The 14775-nt window shown below is 43.7% G+C and overlaps 1 protein-coding gene across 1 annotated transcript in view; it reads right to left on the bottom strand.

Annotated features, from left to right (window-relative positions):
- LOC308591531 (IgGFc-binding protein-like) overlaps positions 1-14775 on the bottom strand; it is a 45352-nt gene that overhangs the window by 16689 nt on the left and 13888 nt on the right. Inside the window, exons 8-13 of the mRNA XM_081202296.1 lie at positions 14545-14744; positions 13919-14299; positions 12661-12939; positions 3893-3983; positions 2233-2283; positions 102-1328 (exon numbers count right to left, since the gene is read on the bottom strand). Of these exons, the coding sequence (XP_081058422.1) occupies positions 102-1328; positions 2233-2283; positions 3893-3983; positions 12661-12939; positions 13919-14299; positions 14545-14744 (2229 nt within the window). The remainder of the gene's footprint in view (positions 1-101; positions 1329-2232; positions 2284-3892; positions 3984-12660; positions 12940-13918; positions 14300-14544; positions 14745-14775) is intronic.

Raw genomic sequence — 14775 nt, 5'->3', positions numbered from 1 at the left:
GTACAAACAGGAACTGCCAGATGGGCTCCAATTAGCAGGAAGCCTGGTCAAGACTATTGTCAACTATTTGTTCATTCCCTAGCAGCCTATTCAATACTTACCAGATGAGCAAAGAGCTATGGAGCCATAGCCATCACGGAATGAGCCTCCAAAAATGAAGAGTCCAAAAGGAGTGCCGGGGTGCTCCAGGGAGAGGGAACTAGCTTTTCTGCCCAAACTGAGCTGAGCAGAGGAGTATTCTGTGGCCGGGATTGGTCTCCACTGGATGTTTTCAATGGCCCTCTTCTCTAATGTGATCTCACCGGTTTCTGAGGTTTTGGCTATAATAACTGCATAATTATCAAACCCGGCCATTCCCTCAATGCGGTATGACCTACAGTAGCTTGTCAGTGGAGGAACATTGATGAGGAATGGGTCATAGATCGTGCTTCCTCTTGATGCACCAGTAAAGAAGAAAAGGACTTGGATTCCTCTGTCAGCTGAGATGTAAAGTGCCCGAGAGGGCTGGATGCTCAACTGAATAGCTTCTCCAGCTCTCATATTATAGTTTCCTGCTGTGGGTCCGGATTGATACATGACTGAAGTGTTTTGGGATGCAACGATATACGCCATATCGTATCTGCTCTGGAAGGACACTGGGGGCACAAGGAAGGCGGCACCCCAGCGAGAAACGGGCAGGAGCTGCTCGACAACATGGTCACAGTGTGTGTGGTTCTTGGCACAGCTGTGCCCACTCAAGACAGCCACAGGTCCACTTGATTCAACCTTGGTGCCAGATAGATCCTGCAAGCTTTGCAGCTGGATTGCTTGGAAGGCCTTGAGGTTAACAACCAGAATGCTCCCGGCAGGATAAACACGTCCTTTGAATGTCACAGACCCCGTCAAACGGATGTCGACCCTAGTGGCTGCTTGATAGGCCACAACTGCAAACTCCTTGAAAGTGTCTGCCATTTCACCCACTGGGGTTACCACATAATACAACATGCCCAGCTGCTCGACTGGGTACACTACCATGGCACCAGTTGAATAGTCCTTGTGGCTGCGGGAAAAGACAGAGATGTCATGGTTTGCTCGGATCGTCACAGCCCTGTCAAAGGTGTCCGTCCCCACCATCTCTGCGGAAGCTGGAAGCTCAATGGACACAGTTTCCCCTTCATTGACAAGAACAGTGTTCTGGAATGTAGCTTTGTTTGATGTGACCGTGACGGTGGTTGCAGGATGGTACCCAGTGATGAGCAACTCAAGCTTAGTATTGCGTCGATTCTGTTTGATGTTGAGCATGAAGGCTGTGACAAATTCCTTTCCTTGGGAACTTGCTGTGCACGGCCCTGAGAGGAAGAAAATAGAAACGGGTCAAAAATAGTATCGCAAGTCTCGTTCACAAATATATATGGAATGGTGTGGCTACATTTGGAATAACATATACTGGGGAAGAACCCCATACAGCTATGAGCATCTGAATAATCACATGGAGAAAGTGGATAGTGAAATTTACTTCCCTCTCTCATGAAACTAGGACCCAGGTTTGTCATGAGAGATAGCTCAGTTGGTAGAGTGTGAGACTCTTAAACTCAAGGCCATGGGTTTGAGCCCCATGTTGGCAGCCAGTATTCCCCTCATGGTGCAACAAATTAGTATAAACAATAAGAGGGGACGGTTAATGCAAATGTCTTTCAATGATGACTGTGTAGCTCTATATAAGAAATATTTTTTTAAAAAAATTAAATAACTTTTAAGGAAGTGGCTCATACTAAACGAATACAGTGGTGCCTCGCAAGACGAAAAGAATCCATTCTGTGATTCTCTTCGTCTAGCGGTTTTTTCGTCTTGCAAAGCAAGCCCATTGACGGATTAGCGGATTTGCGCTATTAGCGGCTTTTAGCGGCTTTTAGCGGCTTATCTGCTGATCGGATCAGCTGATAAGCGGCTTAGCGGCTTAGAAAAGGGGGGGAAGGGAAAAAAACCAGCAGGAACTCACAAGACATTGTCGTCTTGCAAAGCAAGCCCATAGGAGATTCGTTTTGCGAAGCACCTCCAAAACAGAAAACTCTTTCGTCTAGCGAGTTTTCCGTCTTGCGAGGCATTCGTCTTGCGGGGCACCACTGTACCAGCATCCCCTTTTCACATCCATTTGTGTAGTATATTTTCACCGTGCCAGGCCATATGGAAGTGCATGCTCCCTTACTGGCCATCCCCAAAATGAGGAGGTGGCCTTTGGTCCGGTTTACTTACCACTCAATAGTGCCAGTCCAGTCAAGAGGAATAATAACCTCATTGCCATAGCTGCAAAGGAAAGAAGTAAGACAGATTGTTTTATGCAGCTCTAAATACAAATCCGACCACGTTGCCTTTGCTACAACATGAAACGCAGGGCAGTTTCCAAAGCACTTGCTCCATCGCCACATGGATTTATGCTTGTGCAACCAAACTCTCCCCTCCTCCCCACAGATCTGCCCTAGAGGTTTGGATGAATGCCTAGAACAGATTTGTGAGGGATGGGCAGGGGCAGGAGAGGGGGAGAATGTTCCATTGCACAAGCAGAAATCCTTGCACTGATAGGATATTCACGTAGCACTGCTTTGAATTCTACGGGGAACTCCCAACTATGCAATCGCAACAATAACTTTTCAGAAACTTGACAAGAGTGTGAACTGTCCTTTAACAGTCCTTTTTCAGAACACTATGCGTCAGGTGTTCATTCGGTGGCAAACTTTGGGCTCTCAAATTTCAGCAGCGCCCTTTGTAGTGCTAAGATTCGGTGCCCCCCACCTCTCATGCTCAATTTGACATCATTGTTGCAGATCCGTGCCCTGCCCCCCCCCCCCCGTGGCACCTGCAACCCAGTGCATCCAAACCGGTCGTACTGCTCTAAAACCGCCTCTGATTCATTAACCTACTGCAATGCGTTGCATGAAGGGAACTGGAGTTGGTTCAAAATTAAGCCACCATGCTCAGCAGATGGCAACGTATTGTGGCTGTGTGTAAACAATAACAGTGGCTCCCAGTCTGGTTTGTGGCACAATTCCAGTAGTGCAGCTTGCCTTTAAAACACCAAACAGTTTGGAACCTAGAGGCATTCCTGAAGGACTACTTTGCCCAACTTTGTTCTGCCTCTTCACAGAAAAAGTCTTCTAAGCCCTCACTATCTGTGCTAAAGCAAATGGTGACTAGAGGAAAGTTTTTTGGGTGGCTCACCCCAGAGAGGCTTGCACCCAGACGTCATTTAAAATAAAATTAGAAGCAGAAAGGTTGGTTTAAGAGAGAAACCAATCAGGAGAAAATCAAATGGACGAGATCACATGAACAGCAAAGCAGAAGATACAGCAATCAGAGCTGGCAGATCTTATTTCCCCTAAAGCAGCTTTTTGAAGGCCTGCCCACCCACCCACTGCAGCCCCTCTTCAGTTAAATGTCTTCTGGACTAACTAGTACCAGTGCAGGGATGAAGGAGAAATTCCATTCAGTTCACATTTATGGGTGACTAAACTGTCACTCTCCAAAACAATACATGAACCAAAGCACAACCATTCTTTGAATTTTGCACCTCTCTAGCTAAGGGGCATGTACAAAAATGCATATACCTGGATAAAGTGTGCATAAGAATAGCATATATTAGTGAAAATAAGATACAAAAGTGCACTGCATTAAGGGAAATGTATATGAAGCAGAACTGCTTTCAAGCATATGTATATTCGAGGGAAATTGCATTAAAATAAAACCTTTCATGAATACTTTTTCTAAAAGAAAGGAAAGAGAAACAAAAATGGAGAAATTCATCCAACACTATACTAGCGGCACCAAAAGCACAAAAGGCAAGAAGGATCCTTGTTTATCCTTCCCTTGATCAGCAGCGGATTAGAATCACAAGGCACTATTCAAAACAATATCTTACCTTGTGCCCCTAAGTAAGCTTGTCTTGGCTGGATGAAGAAGAATTTGGTCCTCTCTCCTTTTCTCTCAGCTGCCCTTTCCCTTTTCATAGGCTGAAGGAGTCAAAGCCCATCTCCCGATTAACTATTAGGAAAGCAGCAACAGTCCATAAGGGCTGGGCTTTGGGAAAATGCAAGAGTCAAATAAAAAAACAGAGAGCCTTTGCCTATCCTCTCAGCCCCAGAAAAAAAATGCAACTGACTGGATTGGGCAATGTGCCTTATAGGTTAGCATTTAACAAATGTTTCTAAAATGTATTTGAATATTGAAATAGGTGAAGCCAAACTTTTCCTCCTGTTTGCTGTTGTAGTTCTTAATAATTAGCAGGACATCAATGAAAGAGGCAGCTTTATCTAGACATTATTCTGTAAGAATTATGGTACTTGCTATCAACAAAACCTGGCAAGCTAGACAGCAAGCTTTTTTTCTGTTTGTGCAGTTCTGCTGCTCAGGGGTAGAAGACCGAAGTGTCCTTGACCTGACTTGTTGTTTGGATAGGAAACTAACATGTTGTGGATCTTACTGCCAGGCAGATGTACTAGCAAGTTCCAGAGAAGTAGTTTGACCTCTGGGAATTTTCTTCATAATCAGAAAAAAGAAAGTGAAACTGACCTTGGAATGCTCTTCTCGGCCAAAATCCAGAGGGCTAGTTCAGGGAACAGTTCAATGGGACATTTTAGTTTCCCGCTTTGAACAGCTTATCACCGTATCTGAGACTGCTTTCGAAACTTCCCTGAGTTGGGAACTGGAGACTGCTGTTTGCAAAAGAGGAAGGCCAATGCACTACTGGGCATGTGGAGCTAACTGCATGTTCTCTGGGCCATGCCCAGTTCAGCTTAAGGCTGTCCGGGAAGCCTGGGTTAAAATCAGTGCTATTTACTAGCAGGGATGTTTTGCATGACACAGAATGAAGCATGCTGCTTCAGTGGCAGATCTAGACCCCCTGTGAGTGGCGGCAGATCCACCCATTGCTGCCTCTGCCATAGCTGCCTCTTTCTCTGTCTGTGAGCATCCTTTGCTGCTTGCCTACTCCCTGCCTGTCCGCTGTCTCTCTTGTTGCTCAGGGGAGAGAAGCAGCTCATGGAGAGGGTGCCTTCGCTTGCACATTCTCCCCCCCCCTCGCAATAACCATGTGCTCTAGGTTAGGCTGAGGTTGCAATTGGCTCAAGGCGACCATGTGAGCTTTACAAGCTGGTATTTGAACCTGATATCTGAGAGTGTTATTGGGTGCACTGGGTAGGTGGGGTGGGTCTGAAAATTGGAATGCTAAAAGCAGGTGACTTCTTGAAAGCTCCTGAGGGCACAAAACACTACAGCTTGACTTTTGTGTGCTTCATTGTGTGCTGGCTACAGAGTGGTGTGCACTGGAGTTGTACTCAGAAGTCTGGCTTTGTACTTTTTTCAGATAAAGCAAATTTCTACAACACCATCACCTGCATCTCACCCTAACATACTTGTCAACACTGCCCTTTTTTAAAGGGAAATTCCCTCATTCCAAATAGAATTCCTCACAAGAAAAGGGAAAAGTTGACAACTATGCATCCTAAACTGAGGGCTGGGAGAGGCGTGATTCTGTAGTTTGCCTCAGGTGCCAAAATGTATTGGGCCTGCCTGTTAGAGAAATCTGACAAAAATTGAAATGGCAGTTGAAATTGCTAATTTTCGCTTATTCATCCTATATCCACCAACCATCCTAGCTGCGAGTCCTGGAAGATTTGTTCCCTGCCTTGCTAGCTTTTTCCCACCTGGTCTGGGAGGGAAGCTACTTAAGCTGATGTTGCTCAAAAGACTCTTGGGCTGGGGTATTACTGAGGGAGTTATTGATATATTATTGTTATTTATATATATTCTTTTATTTTTAAGTGTTGTTATGATATATATGGAAATGGTTCAATTTTGCTGTGTACTTTTTGATGTGTCTTATTTGTTTTATGGCTACTTTTGTAATTATGTAAATCTTTTTTCTGCTGTAAGCCACCTTCAACATAGCTTTAGCGATGGAAAATCAGCTTATAAAGAAAACGATGGTGATAACTGGAAGAGAAAGCAATCCAGCAAACATGACTGGTGTTTGCTGCTGCTGTTGCTTTGAGCCTGAAAGTGATATATGATTGATTATGTATTTTCCCCCCATTTGCATTGCCATTCCTTTTCATTGAATGGACTTTGATAAGGTAATTACAAAGTAATTTCCATAATTATGTAAGACAAATAACAGGGCTTTTGTGCAGGGCTTTTTTTCAGCCTGAACTCAACTTCTGGCACCTCTCGGGTGGGCACCATTGCCATTATAAGAGAACAAGGGAGGGCTTCTGGCGCAGCCGCCGTGGCAAACTGCCAATCCCATGGTAGCGGATGCCAGCCATGCAGCTAATTAAGGATAATTTGGGAGTAATTATCCTTGCAAGCCCCCCCCCAATTCAGGGGAGGAGGGCTTTCTCTCACAGATCATCTGATAACTGCCTCTGGCTCCGATGGAATGTGGGGGCAGGGATGCAGAGTGAATGCACATATTGGAAGCTCCCCAATGTGGTCGCCATGAGCAGACGTATCTGTTTCTTCTAAGATATATCTGAATTTGGACTTCAGAAACAGACCTGTTTTGGAAGAAAGAGAAAGAGAACCTGCAAAATGAATCAGCCACTGAGTGCCAAGGTTTTGATCTGGGGAGCACTCTTGTCATCGTAATTGGAATGCTATGTAAGTGCTATGTTGTTCTGTCTTTACATTATTTTTTGCTGTGCTATGAATCGGCAAGCCTTCATTGAAAAAGAATCAATTAATGGAGTGAAATTACTAATGGATTACAGCTATGTATGGAATGCAGAGGGATTTAACAAGAACTTGTGGTTTTCTTTATGGAATGCTTGAAAGAGCAGACTGTGATGACTTGAAATTTTGTGATGACTTGTAACATTGCCAACTAAAGAGAGCTCTAAAAGGTAAAGGGACCCCTGACCGCTAGGTCCAGTCGTGGATGACCCTGGGTTGCGGCACTCATCTCACTTTACTGGCTGAGGCAACTGGCATACAGCTTCCAGGTAATGTGGCCAGCATGACTAAGCCATTTCTGGCGAACCAGAGCAGTGCATGGAAACGCCGTTTACCTTCCCGCCAGAGCGGTACCTATTTATCTACTTGCACTTTGATGTGCTTTCGAACTGCTAGGTTGGCAGGATCAGGGACCGAGCAGCGGGAGCTCACCCCATCGCAGGGATTCGAACCGCTGACCTTCTGATCGGCAAGCCCTAGGCTCTGTGGTTTAGACCACAGTGCCACCCAAAGAGAGCTCTAGTTCTGATTTATTACAGTTTTGGTGAGATGCCAGCTTGTTAGAAGATACAAGGAGATAAACACTGGAAGTGGTCCAGAAGTCTCGGCTGGGCCCTGGATTGCTTTCGGTTTCAAAGCAAAATGGAGAAGTTATGGCGTACTTATAAATGATTTTTCAAAGGAGGGGCAATGTTGAAGAAAGTTGACTGGTTGCAACATGAAGCAAAGAAGAAGGTGAAGAAATATTTCACAAAGCTACAGGATATAAATTTCCTCTGCAAGTTAATGGATATGCATTTATAAAAATACAGTCAATAGTCATTACATCAGTGGATGCTAGAACAAAGGAGTAAGATCAGAACTGTGGAACTTGGACTAATTAAGAGAATTGGCACAGGATCAAGGAATAACATCAACTCCTGATAGCCGGAACATGGGAAGTCATCCAAAAATGTGTCATTCGGAACTGTTTAATTGGCACTTTTGGTTGTATTGTGATTTGCATTGATTTGGCATTGTATTCATGTGGCCTCCACTGGATTGTTATTAATGAAAAATTAATAAAAAATATTTTTTAAAAAAATTAGAGAGAGAGAGGGGGAGGCGTTCTTTGTGAGTTCCGGCACCCCTTTTTCTAGAAAAATAGCACTGCTTTTGTGGAAGATGCACAGTAGCAGTGCTGCAAGTGATGACTACAGAGTGGAAAGGAAATTATGTCTATCAACATCCTCACTTGCTAGAAGGACAGGGGTCTCATCCAGAAAAGCAGAGTCACATTCAGTAGGGCTGAGTTGAGTCACCCTAAGTAGGATCACAACAGGCAAGGAAAGCATAGTTGGACAAAACACTGGACCAATACAGGGGATATATTCTTTATTGCAGCTGGGACAGATGAAGGTGTCTGGTTTTGCTATTAGAAATTGGAGTAGACCCACTGGAATTAAAGGATCTAAAAGTTAGTCATGTCCATTAACTTCAATGGGCATGTACTGAGTAGGACTGGCATTCGAAACAACCATTTGGGATCTACACAACACTTCACAACATATTTGTTTGTTTGTTTTTAATATATTTTTATTAAAGATTTCTTAGTTTACAAAAGTACGTGCATTTGTCTCTTTTTTCAAGTTGCATTTTCTACAGATCAGTTTCATTTGCTGTGAGACATTAGTGTTACATTAGGAAGAAAAGGGGGAAAGAGGTGGAGGGGGGATGAGAGTTGGGTGGGGTTGGTGGCAATGTTTCTATTCTGCTTAGTGTATGTGTGGTGTTTTGTGTCAGCGTCACTTGTGTGGATTCTCTTTACTATTCGCTTGTTGTATTTCTTTGGTGATGAGAGAGGTTGAGGGTGGCCTAGGCCTAGAGTGTGGTTGGTTGTCTTTGATTGGCTGTAGTGAAATTTGTTTTCGTGTGTGTGTGTGTGTGTGTGTGTGTTTGGATCAGTTTAGCCAGATTGATTTGTATGCTGTTGGCCGTTTCTTGTTGTTGTCTTGTTGTCTATTTGTCCCTGTGGCAGTTTCAGTTTGTTGGTTAGTTTTTCTAATAAGGCTGTTTCCCATACTATGTGATACCATTGATCCATGCTTACTCCTGACAGGTCTCTCCAGTGTCTGCATATGATGCTTCTGGGTGCTGAGAGTGGGTGGGTTATGAGCTCTTTGTGATGTGAGTGGGATGTTTAGTAGGGCCAGTTCTGGGGTGATTTCTAATACTTGCTTAGTTATTTTGCATATTTCTTGTATGATTGATGGCCGGAAGAGTTGGATTTTGGGGCGCTCCCACCACATGTGGAGGTATTCACAACACATTTGTTGAATTAAGAATGTGCCTCCAGTTAATCATGCCATTAAAAAAAAAGAGTTTAAAATGTTAATTATTTTTAATCTAAGTCCAATAAATCTATGGGTGGCAGGCATCGCCTCAGCAGATGTCTGCCTGCTTCTCCCAGATGGAAGGGAATACCTCTTTTGAGGTCCATGCATCTTCTGAAACTAAAACACCTTTTAAAGCTATCTGTTGTTTCTTGTATGCAAATACAGTTAATAAAAATGATTAAGTTTTTAGCAATGATTTTTTAAAAATGGAATTACAGCCTGTTTGCAAACAGTGGTAATTATTTAGCAGGCAATTTGCTGTCATGGGTTATTTTTGTGGAAAATCAGAACAAAGCAGCTGAAGGCCTTGGGGCCCCAAGATGACCCAAAACATTAAAAGTTGAAAAGACAACAAGGTCCCTACAAAGTGGATTGGCAGACTAAACCACTGGACTATGCAGAGATGGCGAGAATGACTGGGGAAATCAGAAACCAGGAGGATCTAAACTTCAACAAAGAATGGGAGAAATTTACATTATATTTGACAGACTACTGTAAATATCTGAACTCTTTGGAAGGTCTTAAATAACTCTTGTAATGTAACATAAACTTTGGATACAATGGAGGCCTGAAAATTAGGAGGATTTATGGTATGGAGTTGAAAAAGTTAACCAAAGAACCCATGGAGGGGAGGGGGGAAGTCCCGAGATTCGGAAGAATCTTGTGTGATTTTCATTATTTTTGATTTTGGATGTGAATGAATTTGTAAAATCAAACAAAAATTATTTTAAAAAAAACACCACAAAACATTAAAAGTCTTTGCAGTTTTCTGCACTGCTACTAATAGGTCCAGACTATTTTACTTCTGCTGTTTGGAGGCTAACTTTTCTCCTTTATTGCATTCAGATATTTGCTATTTCCCTTGAAATGCCGTAATGTTCCAGAAATGATGCTCTTTGGACAAAATTATCCATTCCAGTGGATGGCTGGTAAGTTCACAGTTTGAGAACTTTATGGCTTCTGATATTTTCTTCTTCGGTTTGCAGGAGCATTAATAATCCTCTTTTCCATACAGCAGCATCCAGGGGGCTGAGGCGAGCAACAATGTGATGATTACTGGTTTAGAATAATTTCACTGCTCCTGTGATTACGCTGAACAAAATGGCGTCCCTTCACTCTGCTTTGTGTGTTGGACTCAGGAGATAGGTCCAGGTCAGAGAAGAGGGTGGGAAATGAGCATGGAATCATTCCAGGATGCAGCGGTTCTGGAGTTCACAAAGAAAGGAGATTTTAAAAGGCTTACAGCTTGATCCTATACGCTGGCTTACACTGCCTATACTGTTTTGGCTTATACTGCCCAAAAGCAAAGGTTGTCTTCATGCTGACATGTCTGCACACCTTTGAAGGTGGGCAGTGTTGGGACCAGACCACGGGCCATGCTAGTGATCTGGCAGCTGGGTGGGCTATAATGGGGCTGCCAACCAATAACCTGTGGACATTCGCTGGGGGTCAGGCCCAGCTGGCCAGTGAGCACTGGCTGGGCCCGCTCCCAGGGGAATACATTGTGGCTATAGAGACCAATGCAGGATAGACATGTTCACACCATAGTATATTGTGAGCAAGTGGTGTTCTGGTGCCCAATTGCTCCAACTTTACTCTCTGCTGGCTTGAGCAGGATAAATAAACCAGGAAGCTTTGGCTTCCTATAACATCCAATTTAGCTGTCATCATTTGTTGTTCTCCAGTAAGCCACAACCACTAGCCAAACACAAACCATGACTTGCCGTTCTCTTACTAAGCGTGGAAGCAACAAACCACAATCCCTGATTTGAATGTTAATAGGAAGCCCAGACTTTCTGGCTGGTTTACCCCATTCTCACCAGTGGGAAAGCAAAGCAGGAGTGACTGGGCCATGGGCACCCACATCCTCTTTTTGATATAAACCACAACAAGCCAGAAATTCAGCGTATTGTGATGTGCAAGCTCTGCCACTCTAAACATACATATGTGAAAGCAACTCCAGCTGAAATCATTCTGAATAAACATGACTAGGCTTGGGCTATGAAACAGCCTCCTCCAGTAGATGATGGATGGGTGAAAGCAGGAAAGGCTCTGGGGCAAGAGAGAGAGAGAGAGCGCTCAGACTTGGAGCTTTAAAGCACAGAGCTGTACCTGGAAAGCACAAAGCAAAAGGTAAGGGTGGCTCAGTCCTTCCCCCCTGTTGCCCGGTAAGGGAATTAAGATCAACAAATGGAACTTGTCTAGCCCAATAATTCTCAGCTTGTGATGACTAGGAGGTGGGCTTCACTGGCTGCACTGGCATTGTGGAATGAACTCCCTGCTTACATACGACAGACCCAATTGTACTGGCACTCTGCCAGCTTTTCAAAATACGCCTGTTTACACCGGCATTCCCTTGATCTCTTCGCCTGGGCCTCCTGCTTTAATTGCTGCATTGTTTTAATGTGTTAGCATATGCATACTGTTCATTTTTTTCATTTCAAAAACCAGGACATGCATCTTCCGGGACATGCTCCCAGGTGAGTCACTTGACCCTTGCCACAACCTCACCCTGGAAAAAGTGCTTTTTCAGAGCACATTTTGGGTTGCTGCATGAGAGCGCAAAATGAAAGCGTGGGAGATCACAGCACCCAAAATGGCTTTTGTGATCTCCCACAAAAAATGGGATGTCCTGTTTTTTCCTGCACACTTAGCGGGTATCCATATGCTAATCATGCATCATTAAAATAACGAATAATTAAAAATACACCGTAATTAAAACCAAAGAAAAAATCCTGTTAATTATAAATGTCCATGATTAGCACATTTATCTAAAGATTGTAGACGTGCTAATCATGGACATTTATATTTAACGGGATTTTTTTCTTTTTTGTTTTAATTACAGTGTATTTTTAATTATTCTTTATTTTAATGATGCAGTACAATGTGGGTTCTTATGGGCAGATCTACACTTGTGGTTTTTCACGTTAAGGAAGGGTTTCAATGATGTATATGGACATATGATGTCCTACTTTTAATGTTCATAATGTGCTATTAAAATGCAACACTGGAAGGCACTGCAAAGCAACCAGCAACCAGCAGTAGGGAGACAGTGTTTTGACCAAAAAAGGGAGTTAAAAATGCTTTAATTTACAAGTATGCCCTGTGATGTTTTAGAACGACATATCTAAAATCATTCTAATACAATGGTACCTCGGGTTAAGTACGTAATTCGTTCCGGAGGTCCGTTCTTAACCTGAAACTGTTCTTAACCTGAAGCACCACTTTAGCTAATGGGGCCTCCCGCTGCTGCTGCGCTGCTACCGCACAATTTCTGTTCTCATCCTGAAGCAAAGTTCTTAACCCGAGGTGCTATTTCTGGGTGAGCGGAGTCTGTAACCTGAAGCGTATGTAACCTGAAGCGTATGTAACCTGAAGCGTATGTAACCCGAGGTACCACTGTAACATTAAACAGGTCAGTGCAGATCCAGCCTAAGTTTGGCAAATCTCTTTGAAGCCATCTTGGCATTAAGTAGCATATCAATTAAAATATGGTAATAATAATAATAATAATAATAATAATAATAATAATAATAATAATAATAATAATAATAATACAGTCACAGCGATCTTACTAATATTAGAAGTCTTTGGCCTCCCAGGCATGTAGGAGCTCAGCAGTGTTTGTCTCGACCATCCCATTGGGCAGCTTCAAGTCATCAGAGCTGTTCCCATTGAAGTTTCCGCATGGGGCACACAGCTTTCCTGCGAGGGTCTTCTTGACTCCCACTGTCACCTCCCCATCAGAGCGAAGGTGAACCTGCACCTGAGAGGCCTGGTTAATTAGGATCCCGTCCTGAGTTTCGCTCACAGATATGGCTTGGGAAATCCTGTATGGCAGCCTTACCAGGCGTCCATTTACCTGGAACACATAAAGAATGGGACATGAGATCTGGCGCCGAGTGAAGGCCAAGAAGCCAGCAGCAGCCTGAGAACCAAAATCCACGCCAGCCCCGCATGCTAGCAGATGGAACACCCCAGAGGCTGTCAAACTTTGCAAATGGAAGTCAAAAAACACTGGAGCCTATTATGAATAAACGGAAGTTGCATGCTCTAGCTCAGGTAATATTAAATAGATACAATGAAGAGAAACTGCCAATGGATGCTGCCTTTGAATTCCCACAGAAGTTGGTCTTGGAGAGATGAGATGAAAAGTCCCGAGAACAAGAGTCTTATTTGATTATGAATTCTCCCCATTGATTCGCTTTAACACTGCTGCAGAGCAAAAGAGCTAATGTCAACGATGCAGAGATCCTTCCACAGAATCATAGGGCAACTCTGAGACACACAATCTGCTGGTGCCCCATCATTCCATGCACTGGATGAGGAAGCAAGCACAACACTTGATTACAGTAAAGAAGAAATGAGTCTTTAAAAAACGAGTGTTTCTCAGAGGTTCTGGATCTACAGCCCTGGCATAAACAATCAGGAGATCCCTCCCACACTGGACCAGGTCCCATGTAATGCTAAACTGTGCTCAGATCTTTTAAGCCTCATGTTGAAGTGTTACCCTCTTCTCCCCACATTCATTCAGGAGAAGGAATAAATTCACCTGCAATTTTCACTACCAAGAATTGAGAGTCATTTAAAAAAGCCAGCTTCATCATCCATCGTTTGAAACTGGCATGTTTTGCAATTGCCAAGAATCTTTTTCTTAAACAAAAATATATTGATCCCCAATTAGTACATAATGAGAGGCCAGGCACAGCATGTCATACAACTGAATGAAGGTTTATTCCTCTTCCTGGCTGTGCAGGAACGCGAGGGGACGGCAATCGAGCCCAATACTTGACTAATGGCTCTCAGATCTTAACACACTGTTCCTCCTGACTTTCTCTTACCCATGTCCTGTGGTCCCTTTTAAGAGTGATGGATGCATTCTGGAAGAAAACATGGACCGCTCTCCCAACTACCAAGACATCATCACTGTCCTTTCCGATGCTCACTGACACCCTGAACCAGTAGGGGACACTTTCATCACAAATGGTGGCAATGTCATAAACCCCACTGCAGAGGTACTTGCGCGAAGCACCATCGAAGGTAGAGAGTTGGGCTCCTGGAGTGAGTTTGCACTGGTATTCCTTGCTTTCACAGCTGCGCACTCCATTTCTAAGCGTGCATATCTCTTCAGCCTGGCATCTGGTTTTCTCATAAACAAGTTGACCTGTGGCATTGCAAGTTATTTTTTCCGTGCAGTTGCTTGAGAAGATGTCCTCTCCAACCTGTAGGGAAATCCCAGACAAAGGGACATAGCTGTGAGAGCTGGAAAAGGGATTGAACGTTCAAATACATTGCTTTTTTGTTGTTGTTTATTTTATTTATTTGTGAAAATGAGCCTGCTGTCCTTCCAAGATCTACATGTAGGAATAGAAAGAGACAGTGATCTAACTTCAGCAAATGCTTGTACCATAGGCACACCAGTTTTCATTCAACGTTCATGATGCTCCACCAGTAAAGCTGGCCTTACCTTAATGTACAGACCATTATGCACACAGCCGCATTTGTTCATAGGCACACATGCATCCCCATCAGACACATAGCCGTCATTGCACTGGCAGCCTTCAAAGCAGTTCTTTGAGCATTGCACAACAGTGGACAAGCTGGCACAGGTGAAATCGCAAGATCCAGCGCAAGTCTCATAGTGGCTGTTGGCCGGGCAGGTGAGGGCTGAGAAGACAAATCAAAGCCATGTTTACCA

Source organism: Podarcis bocagei (assembly GCF_964188305.1).
Source record: "Podarcis bocagei genome assembly, chromosome: 7".
Classification (NCBI taxonomy): Eukaryota; Metazoa; Chordata; class Lepidosauria; order Squamata; family Lacertidae; genus Podarcis; species Podarcis bocagei.
Note: the sequence above shows the minus strand (reverse complement) of the source record. Positions and strands in the feature narration are given on the sequence as shown.